A 24,123-nucleotide genomic window follows, 5' to 3' on the forward strand; every position below is an offset into this window, starting at 1 on the left:
CTGACATCTTTTTGTTTGTAGTGCTGACTGTAGATGGATTTTAACAACTATCAGAAAGTGATCTATGATTGGCTGTCATTGCTGTCTGGATTTTATTTGTACTTTGTGTTCTTATAAATGCATGATCTCTAGACATGATGCACAACAATTGAAATCCCTTGTGAGAACATTTACATATTGTTCAAGGACATACATGTCTAATAAGTCAATGTAATCGAAAGAATGATGGCTGTTGCTTAGAAAATCAATATTTATGTCTTTAATTATGATAAATTATCATAATAATGTCATGCAGAATTCTGTTCAATTCTTGTGTAAAGTCATAAGGCATGTAAGAGTGAGATTTATAAATAGCCAATATGTAGTAATTATAGTTCTCTAAGTAAATGTTAATATTCTTGACTGTTTCCATTATTGTAATGCAAACATTATTGTTAGAATTTGCTGTGGACCACCACGAGATGATGATCTGTAACACAAGATTCCAACAAAAGGAGTGTAGAAAATGGACCTGGCGATCAAATGATGGGAAAACCAAAAACATGATTGATATGATTATGATTTAAAGAAGATGGATAATATCAGTACAGCAATGTCGAACTTTTCAAGGAACGGATATAGACTCAGACCATAGTTTAGTGATTGCAAACATCAAGATGAAATTAAAAAAGAAATATAAACCACCTGAACATCAGAATAGAAGAGATACAGCACGAATAAGTGAAGCAGAAATAGGAAGAAGGTACAGAATAGTGTTAAAAGAGAAACTTAAAAGTGTGGAGAAAGAAAAAAACTCTAATTTAAGAGTGAAAAGAGTAATGAAGGTGATAGAAGATGCAGTTGAAGAAACAGTACCAGAAGAAGAAGAAATGGATTACACAAGAAACACTGAAGTTAGTATACAGGAGAAAAGAATGTTGAAGATAAGAAGGGATACATCAGAACAAATAGAAGAGGAGCAATATAGAAGAAAGTGTAATGAGGTGAAATAAGCAGTCAGAATGGATAAGATGAAATTTTTAGAAGCCTAATGCAACAATATAGAACAGTACTATGGAGAGCATAAAACAAGGGAGATATACAAAATGATCAGAACCATTAATAAAAAGTGGCAACCAAAACAGACCACAATTAAAGATGAAAAAGGCAAAGTATTGATGAATAAAGAAAAAATTGTACAGCGGTGGACAAGATATTGTAGTGAGTTATATGAAGAAAAATTAGATTCAGATAGTATTGGGAAACTGACTGAAGAATTGAAGCAGATATCACCACCAGGTAATGAGCATGATATGGACATTTTAAGAGGAGAGGTAGAAAAAGCAATAGGACGGCTAAAACACAACAAGAGTCCTGGTAACGATAACATTACTGGAGAAATGATTAAATATGGTAGTGAAAGTATGGTAGTGAAAGTACAGAAATGCACCAACTATGTAATATGGCATGAAAAGAAGGGAAAATGCCAGAGGAGTGGGTGAAATCAATATTAATAACATTATACAAGAAAGGAAATAAGCTAGAATGTAAAAATTATAGAACAATTGCCTTGATAAGTCACCTTAGTAAAGTGATGATGATCATATTGACAGAAAGATTGAGAACACAATTGGAAGCATACCTTGCAGACGAGCAAGCAGGATTTAGGAAGGATAGAACTACAATTCAACAGATTTTGACAATGTGGTTAATAGCAGAGAAAGCTAGGAGAAAAAACAAAAACATATATACTTGCTTAGTTGATTTTCAGAAAATATTTGACAGTATTGATCAGAAAGTGACATTAGCAGTTCTGGAATCCTATGGAATTGATAAAAAACTAATAGCTATATTAAAAGATGTTTATCAGAATGCAGTTGCAGCAGTTAGAATAGGTGATGATTTGGGGAAATGGTTTAAAACAAGCAGAGGTACTAGACAGGGAGACCCAATATCACCAAGCATTTTCATCGCACATTTAGAAAGAGCAATGGATAAAATGAAAGAAGATGCCAAAGGAATATCTGTACACGGAATGAGAATTAACAATCTGAGATTTGCAGATGACATTGTTATTATTGAAGAAGACGAAAGAGAACTACAAAAAACACTGAAACTGTTAAATGAGGAAGGGAAGAGATTTGGACTTGTTATGAACTTTGAAAAAACAAAGACAATGGTATTTGGTGAGAAGAACATAAAACAAAAGATAAAGTGGATGGAACTGATATAGAAAATGTAGAACAATTCACATATTTGGGAAGTAAACTGACATATGACTTGGACTGTAAAAAAGAAATAAAGATCAGGATTGCAAAGGGAAGAACAAATCTGAAGGCCATGGATAACATCTGGAAAAGTAACGTGATCAGTCTGCAAACAAAACTAAGAGTATTGGAAACGTGCATCTTCAGCGGTGTACTGTACAGATCTGAAACGTGGGTAATAAATAAGGAATCAAGAAAAAGAATTTTGGCATTTGAAAGAACTTGTTACAGGAAGATTCTAAGAATAGGATGGGTGCAGAAAATCACCAATGAAGAGCTCTATCAGAAGATACAACCAAAACAGAATCTAATGCAGAAGATTATAAAACAGAAGCTGCAATTATTTGGACACATCTGTAGAATGAGTGAGGACCGGAAGATAAAGCCATTTATGTTTGGTATTTTGGATGGTTTAAACAGACCACACAGAGAATGGATAGATGATATAAAAGACTGGTGTGGAATGGGTGTACAAAAACTGCGACGCTGTGCACTGGACAAAGAAAGGTGGAAGAAGATAGTGAAACAGGCATCAGACATCAATGGGCAGTGAGCCCATGGTTCGTGATGATGATGAAACATTATTATTAATATTATTGTTGTTATGGGCTACTCCAAGGAGTCCTTAGACTTATCGAGGGAGGTCCTAAACATTATATCAAGAACTATCCAATATTTGCAGAGTATCTATCATACTTTGCTTTGAACTCATTCACAGTCATTGCACCCACGATAGACTCTGGCAACCTCCACTCGTTCACTACTCTCCAAGCAAAACAAATGCTCTAACATCCTTGCTGGCTTCACCCTATCCATTTTATCCATTTTTCTGTTAGTATTAAAATATCTATATTATTATCTATGTTGTTTAATATGAGTTATAAGTGTTCCATTTTATCTCTTATACTTATGTTTAAATGTAGTACTTTTAGAGTAGACTCATTACTGAAATGTAAAAATCTTCCTACTTCTGTTAGATCATTGCAAATTATACAGTTATCAGAAGTAGTTATACCAATATCTGTGTTCTCAATATCCATTGTAAAGTAATCAGATTCTTTCATTATTTTTAAAATTTGTAGAGGTCTTCTTCACACTTTACCTTCCATCTATACGATTTGTCATCTTTTCTCATGAAAAGTGTATCATCCTTTATTCAGAGATATTTATAATGTTTGTCTTGGTTATATTTTTTTGCTGCGTACAGTAGATGTTTCATAGTCATGGTCAAATGTTTGTTCAAATATATTTTACCATCTTTAAAATTACCATTTATATCTCTTGTACTTATTTTGCATTTTATATTCTTGTGTTGTAGCCATTTGTCCCTTGTCTCCTTAGACCTGAATTTTACAATAATATGTTTTGGTTTGTTTTTTGTGCATTCTGGAGCCAATGGACTGCTTCAATGTCCTTTTCATTAAAATCCACTTGAATTTTGTGCGAGATCTTTTGTATTATCTTGTGCATGCTTTCATGCAGCTCTTGAGGGACACCTACTATTTGCAATTTCTGTTTATGGCTTGTTGACTGAGATCATTGATAGCTTGATTAGTTAATTTAAGTTCACACTGTAACTGTAAATTGGAATTTTCCAGTTCTGTATTTTTAGATTTAAATTCTTTTATTTCCTTTGTTAGTCCAGCTGTACTGTATACAAACAAAATTTAAATGGTTCTTTTACATCTGCTATTCTATATGCATGCCAGTTTTGATGTAATTAACACATCTACTGCTATTCTGTTGTACTTTTTATGGCAGGTTATATGTATCTACAAAAATTAATCATGTCATTTTTCATTGCTATTGTTGTTATTATTTTCTATGTTGCATTTCTGACTAAACTTAATTACATTAATACTTAAGGAAATTTGATCATCACTATAAGTGGATTATCTATGGTCATTTTTTATTTCCCATTATCCACTTAGGAGGAGTGTTCGGAAACCAGGAGACCAAACCTGCTTGCAATAGTCCAAGTTGAGGTCTTATCAAGGCCTTGTAAAGAGGCAAAATGACATCCTTATCTTTACATATCAAAGTTCATTTCAGCACTGCAATTATCCTCCAAGTTGTTTTAGCAAGCTTTGCTATATGGTCCTTGAACTTCAATTTCCTATCTACTAAAACTCCAAGATCCCTAGCCTGATCAGTTTTTTCTAACATAATCCCACCATTATAATACAACATTGGTATCTAATCACACTAATGTGCATGACTTTACATTTATTAACATTGAAATGACAGCCATTTTTACATGCTCACAATTCCAGCCTATTCAAATCATTCTGCAAGTACTGCATATCAGCAGCACTCCTGATTATCCTACCTCTCTTTGCATCATCAGCAAATAGCTGTATATCACATGCCAAATCCTTCCCAATGCCATTAATCTACAGATTGAATAACAATGGACCAAGGACTGATCCTTGTAGTACACTACTAGTTACCTTAAATCTTGCAGACTTGCATCCCCTGTAGGCCACTTTTTGATATCTGTCAGTCAGCCACCTTCCCATCCATGCCAATAGTTTATAATCCACTCCCATATTCTCCAATTTATGCAACAGTATTCTATGCTGTAATCTGTCAGAAGCCTTAGCAAAATCCAAAAGTCTCATGGTGTATTCATTCCTCCCTTTGTCTGACTCAATGGTAAGATTACTATAGAATGTGAGCAAGTTGTTAAAACATGACCTTCCCTTAGTAAACCTATGCTGTTCATTGCAAAGTAGAGAGTCTTTGTCAACCCATTTCTGAATGTGAGCCCTAACCAACTTTTCCAAAATCTTCAACACCACTCCTGAGATACTAATTGGTCGATACATCGGTCTTTGCACCACCTTAGTGCAGTGGAATACCATACATTCTTTCCACTCTTGTGGAATTTTTCCTGTTCTGAGATCCAAATTATATAGCCTGGTCAAGGGAATAGCCAGTTCAGCTGAACACTCTTTTAGCATCCATGCTGATATCCCATCAGTTCCTATTGCAGAATTCTTATTCAGTTTGTGCAACAGCTCTAGTGTGTATGTATATATATAACATATTAGTTCAGGTATTAGCAAGATTTAATGGATTGAAAAGGATATAGTAATAGGAACAGAATGTAAGGGATACTGTATTTTTTAGGTGGACGTGGGAGAGTAAGATATTTCTGAGAGCCCTGTGATAATTCTACCATTCCACAGATCCCTGTGGAATGGTAATATAGTTGACATGCATCAGCAAGTTTGCTCATTGACCACTGGATGAGTTAGAGACTTCAGTGGTGGTGAGAGAGTGGAAGGAAAGCAGGGCAGTAGATTGTGAGAAAGGAAATCAAATTTATACAGCTGCTGCTGAGAGATAATCCTAAAATAGCATGTGATTGAAGACACCTTAGGTTTGAGTGTTGTATTTGGTGATGGCATCAGAAGATTTATCCATAACAACTTGCCTACAGTTGAGAGTGGTCATACAGTCTTAAACTTGAAAGATGCCTAAAGGTGAACTTTTCAGTTAAAAAGAGAGGTGTATGCACCTCTCTTTTGACTAATGAAATGGTTTAAGTCATGTTTGAGGCATGCAATTTCAGACTGCATAATCCAGATCAGAGGATAAATTACCTGGGAGTTAAATGGATAAGTAGCATCATCAAGCAGGAGCTGCAAAAAAAGAAAGAAAAAGCTGCAGAAGAAATATAAAGAGAGGGAATCAGTCAGTGTTTTTCTCAAAGTCTGTCACTAGGTCTCATAAAGGCTCAGAGCAGGGCTGTCCAACCTTAGGTAATCTGAGGACTACATTAAAAAAAAATTATCCAAAGGCCACATTAAAAAAAATTATCACAGGGCTGCATCCAATGTATATCTAATAATTTGGTGAGCAGCAGCAACACAACTTCGATAGCTGAACAAACAAAGAACATTAATTGCACGCTCATTCCCCATGAGCTCCCAGAGTATGCACCTTGGAACAAAACAGTGTAAGAATGCTTCTTTGATACATCTAATATTTGAAAAGCATGTGGGTATATAGTGATGTAAAAATGCCAAATAAAATTACCATAATTGAGATTATCGATTAGTGATAGAATTAAAATATCTGATGCACATTTGATTCAGATTGTTATTTTATTTTTTCAATCATAAAAATCAAAACCCACAGGCATGCAGCCCATGGGCTGTGTTTTGGACTGCCCTGGCTTACAAACTAAGTGGCAGATTCTTTCTTTTTTTTTTTTTTTTTTTTAATAATATTTGTGTATTTGCATCTACAGTTGACCTCTGAAAGCAGCTTGACTGATTCTACTTAGCACTTTCTTACACTTTTATTTTCTATATGATATTCAGTTTTTTTCTGTTCAAACTAATACTGATCACTCTTCATCATCAAATTCCTGACATGTACCTTCAAGGGGTGTACAGGATATGATAGTACTACATGAAAAATTTACATCATTACTAACTTCCTATCTATAATTTTCCTCCAAATCAGTCTATTACTTGACAAGACTCCAATATTATCATTATCAGATCTTATATTTCTATCGTCTAAGGCACATTGTACTGTATCAATCCACCTATATCTTAGTCTTCCTCTGGGTTGTTTTCCTGCCAACCTGGCAGAGAACACTTGTTTTGCTAATCTTTCTGTGACCATACCACCTGAGATTAGCTCTGCTAACGCATTCCTGGATGCCGACAATGTCAAGTTCTTTCCTAGTATCCTCGTTTTTAATATGATATTACCATTGATGCCATGTGTTCACGCCTATAATCTTTCTCAGGACTCTCATATCTGCGGTCTCTAGTCTTTGGTCAAGTGTTTTACTTCTGACCCAGCTCTCAGATCCATACATTAAAACTGGTTTGAACACTGTCTTGTATACAGCTAATTTAGTGTTCCGACTAATTTCTCTCTTATTTCATATGAATTTATTCAATAGACTTCCTACCATACTAGCTTTGTTGATTCTATTGTCTATTTCCACATTTAATTTACCATCTACACAAATCGTGCCTAAGTAGCTGAAATGTTTCACTTGTTCCACAGGTTCTCCATTCACAACACAGTTGACATTTTCAATGATTCTGCCTATTTTCATTGCCTTTGTCTTTTTAATGCTGACCTTCATACCATATCTATTACAACAGTTATTCAATTTAGACAGGGAATCTTGCAAACTTGTAGCCGATTTTATTAGAAGAATAACATCGTCCGCATAAAGCAAAAAGCTGACATTAACATTTCCAATTCTGATATCATGTTTATTACCACTTTCCTTCGTAATGTGATCCATATAGATAATGAATAACAGAGGGGATAATGTACATCCTTGTCTCACACCAGATTTAACATTAAGCCATCTTCCAGTACATCCTTCAATTCTAACTGCCGTCTTACAACTCAAATACAGATTAAGTATTGCTTGATATACTGCCCCGTTGACACCATATAACTGTAGCGTATTGAATAGCTTCTCTCTTGGCACCTTGTCATATACAGATCTTTGTCATATTCCCATGCTTTCTCGACTATTTATCGTAAAGTGAAGATCTGATCTTGACAGCCTCTATTTGGCCTGAATCCAGCTTGTTCTTCACCAAGCTTTTCTTCCCCAATTCTTCTCAACCATTTCTCAAGTATACTTGCATAGATCTTGCCAGGAACACTCAGTAGGGAAATACCTCTGTAATTCTCACGTTCAGTTTTATTTCCCTTTTTATATATGGGCACTATTAGAGCTCTACTCCAATCATCGGGAATTCGTCCCTCTATCCAGGCTTTCTGAACTATGCAGTGCAGCCACTGTAAGACTTTTATACCACCATACTTCAGCATTTATGATCTACTCCTGCTGCCTTTCATGGCTTTTTCTTAAGTATGGATATGTATTCCTGACTGCCTGTTGAGCGTTTTTTACCACTGTGCTATCACTGCTTGTTTCATTTAGCAATTTTTCAAAGTAATTACTCCATACTTCAAGGATATCTTTTTCTCCTGTTTTCATGTCATCTTTATCATCTCTAACTCCTTTTACAGCACTCTTTCCTCCATTCCTAAGCTGCTTCAACAACTTCCAGAATATCTTGCCACTTTCTTGATATTTATTTTCTGTGTTCTTGCCAGAGTACTTCCATGACTTTTGTTTAGCTAGTTTTACACAGTGTTTCACTTTCTTACATTTGTCTCTATTCTCTAAGAGCAAAAACTGACTTATTTGTCAGGAACTTTTGATATGATTTCTTCTTTTCCTTCACTGCCTCTTTAACTTCCTGTGTCCACCATGGAGTTCTGATTTTTCTATCCTTGCAGACAACCTCACCACGTGCCTCTTTGGCTGAATCAATTGGGGTTTTCTTCAAGACTTGCCACTGAATCTCCAAGGTTTGGTTCCTGTTCACATCTGAGAGCTGCTCAACTTTTATTTGCTTTAAAACTTTCTTACATGTTATTCTTTTCAATATGAAATTCAATTTTATCCTGCTCAAGACTTAAATAGCTTCCAATTTCAAATCCTCTGTACACTCTGGTGTCCTGCACCAGGGAGAAAGCATCACTATCAACAATAACGTAGCCAACGAGACTTTTCTTCTTACTTGGCTCTTCTCTCCATGTGAATTTGTGCACATTTTTATGTTGGAACATGGTGTTAGTAATAACCAATCCATGTTCTGAGCAGAAATCCAACAGGTATTTGCCATTATTATTAGCTTTGTTCTTTTCTCCAAATTTTCCCAAAAAATTTTTATATGTCTGACAATCATTTCCTACTCTGCTATTTAGATCCCCAACAAGGACCGACTTTTCCTTTTTCATTGTGTCAGTTGCTTTTTCTAAAGCGTCAAAAAATTCCTCCACTTCTACCTTAGTAGAACCTTCTGTGGGAACATAGGCACAAATAAATCTCATTGTCCAGTTCCCCATTCTCATATTTCCCCACATTACTCTACTTGAGATTGCCTGCCATTCAAGAAGATTAGCTCCGTATTTTGTGTTGAATACTATGGCTACTCCTTCTTTTCCTTGATTGTCATTGCCTGAATATAACATTTTGTATTTATTGCTCAGAAAGATCTCACCAGTTTTTGTCTTTTTTGTTTCAGTCACCCCTATTATGTCGATCTGGTACTTATCTAATTCCTCAGCTAGCTCCATTTCTTTGCCATTCAGGCTTCTTATGTTGATAGTACTGATCTTTATCTCTGGTGATGTTGAGTTGGGGTGTGTTTTGATCACTTCCTATTTCAAATTCCTTATACTATTGTGTCTTGAACCAGTATGAAGTTAGTGCCATAAGCAATAACATAGTCAATGAGACTTGTGTTTCTTGTGTCTTCTCTCTACATGAATTTGCACACATCTTTATATTGGAACATGGTATTAATAATGACTAGCCCATGTCCTGAAAACAGAAATCCAGTAGGTAATTTCCGTTATTATTAGCTTTGCTGTTCATATCACCTACTCAGCTGTTGAGATCACCAACATGGACCAAGTTTTTCCTCTATGTTGGCTGCCTTTTCTAATGACTCAAAAACTTCCTCCACCTTTTTAGTAGAACATTCAGTGTGCCCACAACTCTGTACTTGATATTGCTTACCATTGAAGAAGATTATCTTCATGTTTACTCTTGAATGCAGATTCCTTTCCCTGTTCATTATTGCCTGAACATAACATTTCATCTGTTTTTTTGTTCTTTGTTTCTGTAGTACCAATAATCTTGATGTGGTACTTTCATTGTTTAGCAATTCCTCTTCTTTTCCATTTATGTTTCTTATGTTAATGAGCTACTGATGTTTGTCCTGGTTTTTTGACAAAAATAACAGGGGCCTTGTTAACTTGGTAACTCTCCAGCTATAATGAAACTCCAAGTTGTTCAATATCTGCTTGCTAATAGATTGACTTATTATAGTGTTCAGTCTTTACCTGGAAAAGGTGCAGATTGAACACCAGAACATAGGTCCATGTCATTTGTCTACATGGTCTTAAAAGGCTATGTGTAGGTCCCCTTCTGTTTATCTAGCTTTAAGCAACCCCTGCAGATTTTAAATATTAGTTAAATTTGTTATTTAATTTAGAATATCTACATGCATATCAATTGTTCATATATTGGCTTAATTGGTGCCTAGACAGAATAATGTTGACCAGCCAAACCTTATAAATATTTAATGCAAATGACCTTATACAATGTAGCATATGTGAGATATATTCATTAACAAAGGTAAGAAGGTTGTGGATAATCTGTGAAATTGGTGAAAGAAAGCATAAGAAGTGTGCATCTATCAGAATCAAATTAGCACAGAAGTGGAAGTATTAGAGATTATGAAAGTAGATATAAAAGAAAATATGAAAGGAAGAAAAATGATAGTATAGTATGGTATAGTGATACTTGCATCAAAAATGTTGAGGTCAGGATTTTGCGCAGGCTAGGCATTTATTTAACACCAATCTCTTCATACCATTCCATAACAGCTGCAGCTTTGTGGCATAGGGCATTGTCGTCTCGATAGTAACAGAGGTCTGTTTCATAAAAATTCCACACTGTAGGCAGCACCTGATTATCCAGAATATCAAGGTACTGAGCTGCATTCATGGAACTACAGACAACAACCAGTGGTTGGTCCCACTCCAAACTAGCTGAATGCACCCCACACCATTACTCCTCCACAACCAAACTTTACTGTGGGTACAACACGCTGTGGTAATGAGCGTTCACCAGGCTGCCTCCACGCCCATACCCTGCCATCATACAGGAAACAGGTGAACCTTGATTCATTGCTCCAGAGTACCGTTTTCCACTGGTCAGTGTTCAGTTCATATGCTCTTTGCACCACGCCAGATGAGCCACCTTGTTCATTGTTGTGATGTTTTGACTCGTGTGCCAATGCTCTTCTGTGGAAACCGAGTAAATGGGGTTCTTTTCGTACAGTATTAGTACTCACCATGGTGTTACTCGTGCTCTGGAACTCATTTTAGATGGTGTGTGTGCCAGTTGTAGCCGGTTTTTGTGTTCCACCCATTTTAACAGCCTCCTCTCCCTGTCAGTCATTTTCGGCAGCCGTCCTGGATGTTTTCCTGCATTAGCAATGCCAGAATGTCTCCATTGTTGATCACATCACCAACTGTTGATTTTGGATGTGGAGCGGCAATGACACATATGGATATGCCACCAATGTGACCGCCACGATGGCACCTCTTTTGAACCACCTGTATTCAGCTGCTACAATGAAATACTGCTTCCTACTATTTGTACAATGTTTTTTATGTTATTAAACCTAGAATGTTCCATAATGTCTAATAACAGGGGTGTCCTGACAATTATTGGTAGATAGTGTAGACGCTGTTAGAATGCAAAGAGAAAGTAAAAGACATTAGTTTTGGCAGGTCTAAGGTGCAAAACAGAACAAGAGAGAGAGAGAGAGAGAGAGAGAAAGAAAGGATATAAATGAATTAGTGGAAGAAAAAGAAGATAAAGAGTGTAAAGATTGTAAGTTTATTGCCATAGTATGATATTAAATTGAAAAGACCCATGAGGGCAAAGGATTTTAGTGAGGAGGCATGGTGTGTGTGATGTGATATGATTTGGATGTAGTATGATTTTAATGGGTGAAAGGACCTGTACATGAATGATGGCTGCCTGTGCTTGAATGAATTTTGAGTTAGAAGTGTATGGAGAAAGTGCTGGTTAGTGAGAAAATAGATGCATTGAATCAGAGAAAGCATTGATATTAGAGTGGAAAAGATGTGAACTTTTGTATAGTGACTAGTGAGTCATGTCAATGTGAGTATAGGAATAAACAAGGAATACTGAATGTAGTACCACTGATTGGAATGGCATGGTCATTAAAAGTTGCAAGGATACATGCAGGCCTAAGGAGATATTGTAATGCATGCTTATTATGCCAGAAACAGAGGAAAGAAGTTTTATTATTATTATATTGATCAGTTCAGCTTGGAAAAAATTATACACATTACTGAGATTTGGTTGACAGAGGATATGGTCACTGGAAAAGAATGTAAAAAAACAATTTTCAGAGAGAATAGAAAGAACAGGATAGAACAAGTAATATTGCTGATAGAAGAATTACAATCAGTAAGAATGATAGTTGGGCTGAAAGACAATAGCACAGTTGTGGAGACAGTGCTATTCAGTGTGAGCTAGAAGTCAACAGGACAAAATATATAGTAGTTTTTCCTGTAATGATATGTATTAAATTAACTCAGTAAGTCAAGTGATTATTATGGGAAATTTTGACTATGAAGACACAGATTGGATGAAGGCAAGAATAGGAGGAGGAAATAGAACGTATACAGCTAATGATGGATAATTACCTAAAACAGCATGTGATGAAAGAGATCTAAGGTTTGAATGTTGAGTCTGGTGATGATATCAGAGTATTTTTGAGTAATTTGAATTACTTCTGTTTAAAAGAGAACGTGATCATGCAGGGGTTTTTCCGTTGAAAAAGGCTCTATGTGGAACTGCAGGGCAGAGTCATTATGAAAAACTTGGAAAAGCACAGTTGGAGCAGTATCCAGACATCAGAAACTCTGGGAAAATACATTAATAGTGTATGAAATGGTCAATTAGTGTCTGAAGGAAGCACAATCATCCTGCATTCCTAGAGTTAGTAGGATAACTGTTTTCTTTTTATGTAACTGCTAAATGGCATTGTTAAACATATATTGAAAGAATATGTATGAAGAAATATGAACATGGTATGAAAGGTAAAATCAGATTCTCAAAATTTCTTCACTACATGATCAGAAAAGAAAGAGCAATTATGGAATAATAAGTTTTAGTCATTGCAGATGATAGGAAGGTGATAACAGCAGAAGAATTTGTTGAATTTCTGAGTGATGATCATTTTTCCAGGGAATGCCATCCAGATGGATATAACACAGTACCTGATACGATGGGAAGAAGTGTTAGAAAAGAAGTAGAGGAACTGAAAGTACTAAGTTATTATACGATCTCCATGAGAATGCACCAGTAGAATTAGATGGAATAGCTGATGTACATTACAAGAAATTGGAGAAATCTATCAATGCCCATGAGTAGGTTGCTTAATTTAAGTCTCAGCACAGGTAAGGTCCCAGAGGAGTGGACACAGAGTAAGATTGTTTCATCACATAAAGAAGACTCCAGGACCAATTATAGACCAATCATTTTCATAGGAGTAGTAGTAAGGCACTGGAAAAGTTGGTCAAGAGCAGAATTCAGGAATGGACGAATAGAAATATGATGCTTTACTGGGATATATATACTACTTTATGAATGGGCAGCTCCTGTCTTAGTAATTTACTTTCTACAATAAAGTGACATTTGAGTTGGATAAGGGACATGGCTACAATTATTGCTAGACATTGCAGAGGCATTTGACAGGATACTACATGAGATTGTGTTACATAAATTGGAGTTAAATGGAGATGCATATGATACTGGTAACATGGATAAGAGAATGACAGATGGAAACCAAAGAATAGACATTGTGGAGCAGAGTCTGGAAGAATAGGTGACCAGTGGCATGTCACTGCTCTCTTCTTGAACTGAACTTTCTTCTTGAACAACTGCTATTGTTCACTTTGTGTTTAAATAATGCTGAAGATGATTTGAAGGAGGATATTCAGTTGATAAGGTAATAGTAAATGAACCTGATGTGGCAATCCCACAGCAGAATAGTCATCTGAAATTGTGGGCAAAGAGTTTTGGTTGATTCAAATATCCACTTGTCACTTCAGTGTTGTGAAGTATAAAATAATACACTCTGGAACAAAAAGATTACAAATTGAATATTACAGTGATAGGAAATGTAGAAGAAATTGATAAAGTTAGAGATCTGAGTGATAGTGGATAGAAAGTTGAACTTCAGGTGATATTGTAGAAGTGGATAAAACAATACAAAGGATCACTCTGGCGTTGAAGAGCACACTTACCAACAGGGATATGAATGTTATTGTCCCTTTTCATATAAAGCTTTGGTATGACTATGCCTGTACCTGTTCTCAGATCTTCTCCCCTTGGTTTCTTGGGAATGAGGAAATGGTAGAGAAAATTCAAAGGTGGGTAACCAAAGATTGCAAGAGGTTTGTGGAATGTTCACCAAGATGATAGATTAAAGGTTTTTGTAGAATGAAAAATTTGATTGATAGGAAAAAGAGATGAGATATTGGAGGAAATATTTTTTGAAGATTTTGGGATGATTTCAACAGGAAAAATCAAGAACAGTGGCTTTAAGGGTCAAAATCCATATAGAAGTAAAATAGTAATAGAAAGCAAAATATTGAAATAAGTTAATTCATTTACTTATTTAGGATTCATATGAAGATTACAAAATACCTAAAAATAGCAGATATAATACATTCTGTGTTTATACTTAACTTGATACAAAGAGACTAGATTAAGAGTTTATAATACATAGTCTTTCTATAAATGCTGTTACAACTTCTGCACACTCCCTGCACTGCCCACAGAATTTACAAGCCCAGTTCCATTAGGGATGCTGTGTGCAACCAATATTTGTGTGTTTATCAGTAGAGAGAGAGGTCTAGCTGTACAGGCTAACATGCAGTGAGAAGATTATGAGAATTGTGTAGTTGTAATAGCACTTCACTAGGTTGGAATGCAGCCACCTGTTATTTTCAACATGCTAAAAACACTCGGGATCAGTAGGATGTGTATCAGACTATTAACTGTTATAATGATACAGAAGACATATCTGACCACGAACAGGTTGACCATTCTGCATTAGGCTGCAACAACTTGTAATGGCATGAGTCCACCATAATCCTGTGAGAATGCAGAAAGTGTTGTCACAAGAGATGAATTTTTCTCAGAGGAAACATCTTGTGTACTAACTAATGACCTAGGGTGAGAAACTATCATTGTTCTTCTGGACACTTCCTAACATTGCTTCTTATGCGGCAGAAGGTGATAAAATCAAAGACACTTCTCTGGCGGTATATGCAAACAACAGACACAGAGATATCTTCTTCACAGATAAGATTTTTACCATTGAAGAGTCGTTTAAGCACCAAAATGTTGCACAGCACATGATATAACACCCAGGATTCAGAGAGGTCATTACCCTGTGTCAGTGTTGGTTTGGTGGAGGTGACATATCATGGAGTATCCAAGTTGCATTTCTGTGAGAAAGGGGGTCAAAACCTCCCCCAAAGTGTATCAAAACACTGTTCTAGCATGGTATCAATACACCATGCTAGAACCTGTGGTATGATCCCTGAACAACACCTTGTTTCATGGTAAGCAGTGGACCTTCCAACAGGACTCAGCCCTTGCCCACAAGACGAGGACCACACAGCAGTGGTTGGAGGTGAATATGTCCGACCACATAATCACCATCTGATTGGCTATCTCGAAGTCTTGATCTGAATCCTTCAAATTGTGGTTGGAACTTGAGAGAGTAGCCTGCAAAAAAAACGACACCCTAGCATCACTAGTGTGAAGGTGGATTTGGAGCAGGCATTGGCAGTGTTTCCATTCGATATTGTGCATGCTGCTATCCTCACAGACTTTGGATATGCATGAAGGCAAAATGGGGTCATTTCAACCATTTCAAACACTGCTATATGCACATCATACATGTAGTTTGTATGTGCTGAAAGTTATGATTTACTGATAGATTAAAGGCTTATATGCTGTTCAAGTTGTAACAGTATTTATGGCTAGACTAGATATACTAGTATTACTGTATGGAAGTGAAATTTAGACTATACAACAAAAAAAAGATTAACAAATTGAAATGAAGTGTGTGAGTAACACAGCAAAACAGAACTTGTATAATCATAAAAGAAATTAAAAAATGATGAAAGAATTAAACCAAGAACCAGTAATGGTAAAAATAAAGAATTGTAAACAGTTTTATGGAGCATGTTATAAGAATGTCCAGACAAGTACTTCAGTGTAAACCAATTGGTAAAAGAAACTCCATCATCCACTGAATAAACTTAGTAATTTATTAAGTTTTTTCACCTACAAACCCATCAACCAGATCCAAAACTTGTTACCTTCGCCTAAAGACAAACTTTCACCTATGCTACTACCTGGTGTATACGAGATTCCATGCTCCTGTAAATTCTCTTATTTTGGACAGACAGGCAGATCAGTTTTTAAACGCATTTCGGAACATCAAGACCATATCCACCTCATCAAACTGCATAAATCAGGCCTTGCTCAACACAGAGTTGAAAACCCCAAACCACAAGATCCATTGGAAAAAGACAAAACTTCTACACAGATCTTCATATAAACATGAACGTTTATATAAAGAAAGTGCTGAAGCCCTACTCCACAGACCAAATCTAAATCGCAATGATGTTCTTGCCATCCCTAAAGTATGAGAAATTGTCATACAAAATTGTGTAAAATTATAACTTAACTGTAATTAATTTTAATTTAAGTAATTTAGTTCATTTTAATTTAATTTATGTTCAGGCCAATGCGCTACTGCATGCAATTTGGATTCCTTTGTACGTACGCGCTCTTTCTTTTGTCATTCCTAGTATTGCCTTACTGTACTGATGATGTCCTAAGATACCTAGGACGAAATAGTTAAGTAATAAAAAATCCTACTACTGTGGTTCACGTGTGTTAAACTTAGTAATTTACAGCAGGGCTGGATTGACCATTAAGCAAAATAAGCACGTGCTTAGGGCATCATGGAAAGGTGGGGGGCACCACAGAATTTCTGCTTTAGTTAGATGATGAATTTAATTTAAATTAACTTTTAATTAGTTTTTCATTGTTTTCATCTTTTCTTACTGTTATCTACTTTGTTTCAATAAATAATGACATGTAGAAGGCCTAATTAATAAAACTAACCACATGCATGACGGTTCGTTTACACCGTATTATCACTCATGACGCTTTCTGGCACTACCATTGTGTCAAATGAGGTAATTTTTTATAATTAACATAACTATTTTATTTTTTATTTTCCTGTCTGTTTTAGGTCTTGTTTTAATAAATTATGTCTTATAAAAGGCTCCAGAAGCAAATATAAAGCAAATCACGTGGTTGTCTCAGAAATGTGCTTTTGGTAAAAGGCCTAGCTGTCGCATAAGTGCGACTTCAGTAAAATAAGAGTTAATTAAAGCACAAAAGCATAAGATTCAGCTGTAAGCCGAAAATTAAATTGTTTGTATGATTTTGCCTGTGATATGTGTAACTGTGTTGATTGCCACCTAATATTCAACAAAATAATCTTTTTATTTCTGTATTTAACAGATCCCAAAACCAAGATGAAGCGTGTTCAGTTAAGTGGTGCACAAAAACGAAAACTATCAAAAAAGAAACAAGAGGAGACTTTGGAATTAGATTCCAAGACTGCAAAGCTGACTGATTTCTTCACCACAAGTTCCACAACATTATATACCAATTTTTGATCAGAGCCAATCTCCATCATCAGAAGTGGACACAAATACCACTTTGATCACTTCAAAATCAAAATATGATGTTGGAATCATCAAGGTGTCACAAGCAGGTTCATCTAGCACATGTCTCACTACTGACCTCACTTTGTCTGTAAATTCTTGTGATCTGCTGCAAATGTTGATGCAAGTTGCTTTACAAAACATTGTGAGGTTGAAATAATTGCTGAAAATTAAAGTTTAGTGGGCCATGGTGATGGTGGTGAAATGATTCAGTCTGCAAAAGATCCAGGGTTGTGGCTTGATTTCTCTGCTGATAACATGGCTTATTGGACTGCTTGTGGACCTAGTGACTGTCAACACCACAATGGGCCATTTGACAAGTCTTACCGACATTTCAGTAGTGGCAAACCAGTAAGATACTGTTACCAGAAACTTTTTGTTGGGACAAAAGCTAATGCTGAGGAATACATGAGAGAGTGGTTATTGTATTCACCATCAACGGGATCAGTTTATCATTTTGTTTGTAAACTGTTTGCTCCTAAAAATTTCTCACATTTTGTTACAAAAGAAGGGTTTGGTGACTGGCGAAATACTATTGTAATTAATCAACATGAAAAAAGCACTACTCACTGAAACTCTATGCTAACATACTTAACTCGCAGACAAGGTGTAGGGTTGGGACAACAGTTGGAAAAACAAATTCAGGAAGAGTGTGATTACTGGGAACATGTCCTGAGGCGTGTCATAGCTGTTATTTGTACATTAGCTGAATGTGGCTTGGCTTTTCGAGGAACAGAAAGATTTGGATCGTTGCAAAATGGGAACTTTTTAGGGCTGCTTTAGCTCGTAAGTCAGTTTGATCCATTTTTAGCGGGTCACATTGTGAAATATGGAAATTGTGGCAAAGGAAATCCTTATCTGTCCAAAGCCACCTGTGAGGAACTCATTCAACTGATGGCTCAAAAGGTCCACATGCTTATTGTTGATGAAGTAAAATCTTCTGGTTATTTTAGTTTGTCAGTTGATTCAACACCAGATCTGTCACATATCGACCAGTTAAGTGTTGTACTTAAAAGATGGACAGCCTATTGAACCTTTTTGGAAATGAAAAGCCATACTGGTGAGGAAATGGCAAATCAGGTGTTGCAGTACTTACATAAAGTTTGTCAGCTAAACTTTTCAAAATGTAGGGGTTAGTCTTATGACAATGCTGCTAACATGTCTGGGCATTATAAGGGGATGGAGCAAAAAATTTTAGAAACAAACAAGTTTGCTATATATGTGCCCTGTGCAGCTCATTCATAAATTCGGTAGGCTGAAGTGCTGTCAAGAGGTGGTTAATTTCTTCTCTACAGTGCGGTTGCTCTATACCTTTTTTTCAGCCTCAACCAGCCAGTGGACAATTCTTAAAGGTTGTATTGGAAATGAAAATGTCTTAAAATCCTGCTCTGATACCAGATGGGAGGCACATGCTATGGCAACAGCAGCAATTTTGAAATCTTTCCTTCAAATTTTAGAAGCGTTAGACTGGATAGCCGAAGACCAGTCACAAAAGGGAGACACTAGAAGAGAAGCAGATAATATTGCAAATAAAATGCAAGAGCTAGAATTTGTTTTTATGTTGAATTTTTGGGATGAGAATTTGCAAAATTTTCATAGAGTAAGCCAAGTTCTACAGAATGAGGATGTCAACTTAAAAACATGTGCAGATATGTATGGATCATTAGCTGACCAATTGTGCACTTCACGAAATGAATTTGAAAGATATGAAGCAGCTACAAAGGAAGTGCTACCAGATGTTGATTACAAGGCAGCTCAAACTCACAAACATATCAGAAAGAAGGTACCCAATGACGGAGATGCTCCTGAAGTATATCTGAATGCCAGAGATAAATTTTGTATCACCACCTTTTACACAATTGTTGACAAACTTGAAACTGAGATGAGAAGAAGAGGAGAGATAGTAAAGAAATTTTTTTCTGATATTTCTTTGTATATATAGCATTATGTGCCACATAATGCTACTTCAGTGACTTCATCATCTACTAAAATTGAAAGGTATTCTCAGTGTTGTCAAAAGCTGATTGATGCTTACCCAGAGGACTTGAACACCAATTTCTCAGCTGAGCTTCAGCAGTTTCACTCATATGTGCGCCATAAGTTCAGTGCAACAAAAAATGTAAAAACAAGATTCAGTCATGCTGAACTTTATAAAATAATTGTAGAAGACAATATTGAGTGTGCCTTTCTAAATGTAGACATTGCCTTTCGTATATTTTTAACATTAATGGTCACAAATTGCTAAGCTGAGTGTTCATTTTCTCAGTTGAAGTATGTTAAAAATCCCATCAGAACAATTATGCAACAAGGCAGAATGCCTTATTTCTACTAAGTATAGAAGCAGATGTGTTACGTAAGATTAATTTTGAGGATCTGATCAAAGACTTTGCAATTAAAAAAAGTAGGAGAAAACTTTTCAAATCTAAATAAAGTAAGTATACAAAAATAAACATTATTTTATGTTTATTATTATAAAAAATAAAAATTTATTTTATGGTTTATTATTGTTTATATTTTGAATTACATATATATGGGGCACCAAAATCTTTTAAGTGCTTAGGGCCTCTATGGGTCTTAATCCAGCCTTGATTGACAGTTAGCATTATAGTTCCATATTAGCCTGCCAGAAGCAAGGCTATCATAGGATTAATCCTGGTTGCTGATTAGAGTATTTGAGTTGTACTCTCAACCACTCTTCAATATCATTGGTAGCTATGAATTCAACTATCAATGATGACTAAGGGTTGGAGACCAGCTGATTATTGATTTCCAAAAAAGTTAGTGCTAAAAGAGTTCTGCCTGCTCCCTTTGGGAAATAAGAAATTTAAATAAGCATTCATTGATTGAGATGCTAGAATTTTACTAGTTGGGCAGCTTGAGAATAAAAAATATTTGTAAGATGTCTCACAAAAGCTAGTCGTTCAAATAAAATCTATGAAATGAACCAGCTGACAGAGAAGAAAGCTTTAGCCTAGCAAAAGCATAAATAGCTTACCAAACAACTGCAGTAGTTTGGTAAGCTATTTGGTAAGTGTCTTAAGCAAATTTTTCAGAACTGAGTGTTCATAACATAATTAACATTGAGGCAAGATTTTGTTTAGGACAATATGCATGTAATAATTATGGGAACTGTTTTAATTGAGTTCAATAAACTGCAAGTCTGAAGATTTTGATTTCTTTAGTATACTGGCTCGGTAGTTGATTTTTTTGATAAGCATTATGCCACATTCATTAAATATTATGTTGGCTGATTTTATAAAAATAAATGGCATTCCTGTTATAAATTTTTGGAAGTTGATGGACAGACACCAGAGAGTATATGGTGAAGTTGAATCAAAGAGAAGGTAGGTGACCAGTGGTATAGTGTCTCAGAGATCTGTACATGGGCCACTGCTGTTTAACCCTCCAGCTGGGTAATTTTTTGATTTGTGTGGTACAAAAATTTTTTTTTCAATAGATTTTGATAAAATTGAGAAATAGTTTTATAGAAGAATTTTTGACATTACAATATTTACATTATTACATAACCATTTTCAGTTTATCTTTTCTAAGTTCCTTTGAGAGACCCTTTTTGTTACTGTACCAAAAATATCTGTCTTCTCTTTTACAAGTCAGTCCGCAAGATCTAGTAACATATACCAGTTATCCACTGTGACACAATAACCTTTACCCAAAAAACGGTCCATCAGGTAAAGAACACTTTTAGTGCTAACTGGTAAAGCATCATACTTTTTATTGTACACTGTTCCTTTTCCAGTATACAAAAGAAAATTACAAATATAACCACTTTCTGTTTTGCAAAGCACAAAAAAATTTCAGTCCAAAATGCGCCCTCTTCTAGCATTGAACATTTTAGAAGCCAGGTGACTATATCTGAGTTACCTGAGTTCATTCCAGTATGTATTCTTCATCAGAATCAGATTCTTCTGCCATTATAAAAAATATAAATCCTGTAATGCTTTTTATTCCCCAAAGGGATAGGCAAGCCTATTTATTCCTAACTTTTTGAAGATCAGTAGACATCAACAGTGATGACTTTAGTCATCCCTGATAGCTGATCTAAGGATATCATTGATTTCACAGGCATCTAGGAAGGAGAGTAAGGCTGACAGCTACCACCATCTCACAGTCACTAATATTTTATATTATTTTCTGATATAGTGTGAAGGTAGTGTGGAGTTAAATTCTGAGTTTCTACGAGGGAGAGAGAAACCTTATTTTCCTGTTGCAAAGATTAGCTAACATGAGAACTAGCTGAAAAAGACCAAAAAAACAAAATGAAATATACAATGGTCTTTCTTTTGGTGGTCTAACACTGTGTGTGGAAGCAAACACCATTTCCACAGGGATAAACAGACAACACCAAATTATTATTATTAAATAAAAAGACATACTCGTTGTAGATGGTCAGTTTTCAGTGGAGAAAAAATGTCACCAAATATACATACTAAATTATGTATAATAAAAAGCAGAAAATGTTTTTATGTATTGTTAATTCTTCTGAACTAACATTGTGACTGTTTTTTTTTTTAAATTTTATTATAGTAATAAATTGTCTTATTCTCTGTCATTAATTAGAAATAAGTAAAATCTTTTTGTTAACTATAGTTATATATTGTTTGGTAAGTGAGTATGTTTAATATAGGGTCCCACTTGGAATGGTAGAAGTGCTATTCATACACATATGACAAATACCCGTATAACTGATCCAGAAATTCTTGAAAAGAGGTAGGTACACTAAATGAGTTTTAAGAGATTACTAATTCCATGTATTTTCCTTTTTAACATCTATTTTGATATATAATAATCATATTTTTACAGCACACATCTTAAAGCTTTTAAGATTGACATTATAAAAATCTATTTAAAAGTGAAGTAAAGCATAACTGATATCTTTAAATTGAAGCATTTTAATAGACACTGCATAATATGTAATATATTTTGATTTTCTGCATATAGGACTAACACTATCTGCCCTATCATATCATTAACAAGTTTGTGCTAGGCAGGTACACATCATTTTTGGACTGGTTGCCAGGCAGAAGATGAGACAGTATTGTGTATTTCTTGCTTGCATATCTGGTGGGCATACTAAGAACTGTGTAACATATTAAAACCAGATAGGGGAGGGAGGGAAAATTGATTGGTTTTAGAATTAATAAGTAGCCAATAATTGAGAGAATTTTTATATTTGGGTGATACATTAGATTATTAAAAAAGAAATCTAATAGTAATACGCATATGTATGACACAATTAAAGTGGAAAAAAAAGTTATAAAGAAAAAGAAGTTGACTACCAAAAAACAAATATTAGATAATATAGAGGATTTCTCTATGTGGGTAGTACAGTAAATTACTGTAAGATGAAAAACTTATACATGAGTCTGTGGTCATGAATCATGTAGATATATATGATGAGCTTAAAAAAGATAGGAAAGATATAGGAGGGAGTAAAACAGTATCTGTGTATATTTATAGCTTATTCAGTGACAGTAAGAAGGAAAAATCCATCTAACAGTGTACATGATAAGACAAGATGATTCACCTGTTATTGCATAAATCACATATGCATTGGTGAAATGTTTAGCATTCAAAAAAATTCTGACTTGACTATTTTTATACAGAGTTATTAATAGAAATTAAACAAATCACATTTTCTTGTGATGTGAATTTTTTAAATCTCTTTTGTTTGTCCCAAAATAGGAAGTCTTCCATTAGTTTTGAGAGTTTATTTCAAACAAAGTAGTCCTGAGAGCTTTGTTAGTGAAGTAGTTCCAAGGAGAGAGAGATCATAGGTATTGTGTAAATAATGGAGAGTGTAGGCTTCCATAAGGAGTCTTTGAACTCGGTGGGGTTCCTTTTATTATTATACAGGAATTCAAAGACTCATTATGGAGGTCAACACTATCCATTATTTATACAATACCTATCATATCTTTCCATGAAACTCATTCACTGACAAAGCACTCGTGACTACTTTTGACAACCCATTCCACTCAATCACCACTCTCAACAAAAAATATCATCGTCACGCACTTATTAAGTTATACTCTTATTACACAATGCACAACTTCTATGCGTGATATCCTTGCTTTTGAAAAATATATAGTTTACATTGATATATTTGATGATGATGCAAAGTTAGGTAGAATTATCAGGGGTAGTGCTGATGTTAATTCTCTACATGAAGATTTGAATAGACTTTTTTTTAGCAGTTTTAGTGTTATAAATGCAAGGTGTTGCACTTTGGGATACATAGCCTTATATCTCTCTGTACATCACTCCAAGATCCAGAATCTCATCCACTTCAGGAAGTGAATGAGATTCTGGATCTTAGAGTGATGGTAGACAGTGGACTGAAGTTCTGAGGACACTTCACAAGTGTTGCAAAGACTGCACATCATTTTGCTGCTATGATGAAAAGTACATTGACATGTAG

The 24,123-nt window shown here is 35.2% G+C and overlaps 1 protein-coding gene across 1 annotated transcript in view; it reads left to right on the top strand.

Annotated features, from left to right (window-relative positions):
• LOC150103198 (5-oxoprolinase) overlaps positions 1-24,123 on the top strand; it is a 368,797-nt gene that overhangs the window by 291,590 nt on the left and 53,084 nt on the right. Inside the window, exon 30 of the mRNA XM_090398524.1 lies at positions 22,330-22,412. Coding sequence (XP_090254650.1) covers positions 22,330-22,412 — 83 coding nt within the window. The remainder of the gene's footprint in view (positions 1-22,329; positions 22,413-24,123) is intronic.

Source organism: Typopeltis vanoorti, chromosome 9 (assembly GCF_054136105.1).
Source record: "Typopeltis vanoorti isolate ZY-2024b chromosome 9, IOZ_Tvanoo_1.0, whole genome shotgun sequence".
Lineage (NCBI taxonomy): Eukaryota > Metazoa > Arthropoda > Arachnida > Uropygi > Thelyphonidae > Typopeltis > Typopeltis vanoorti.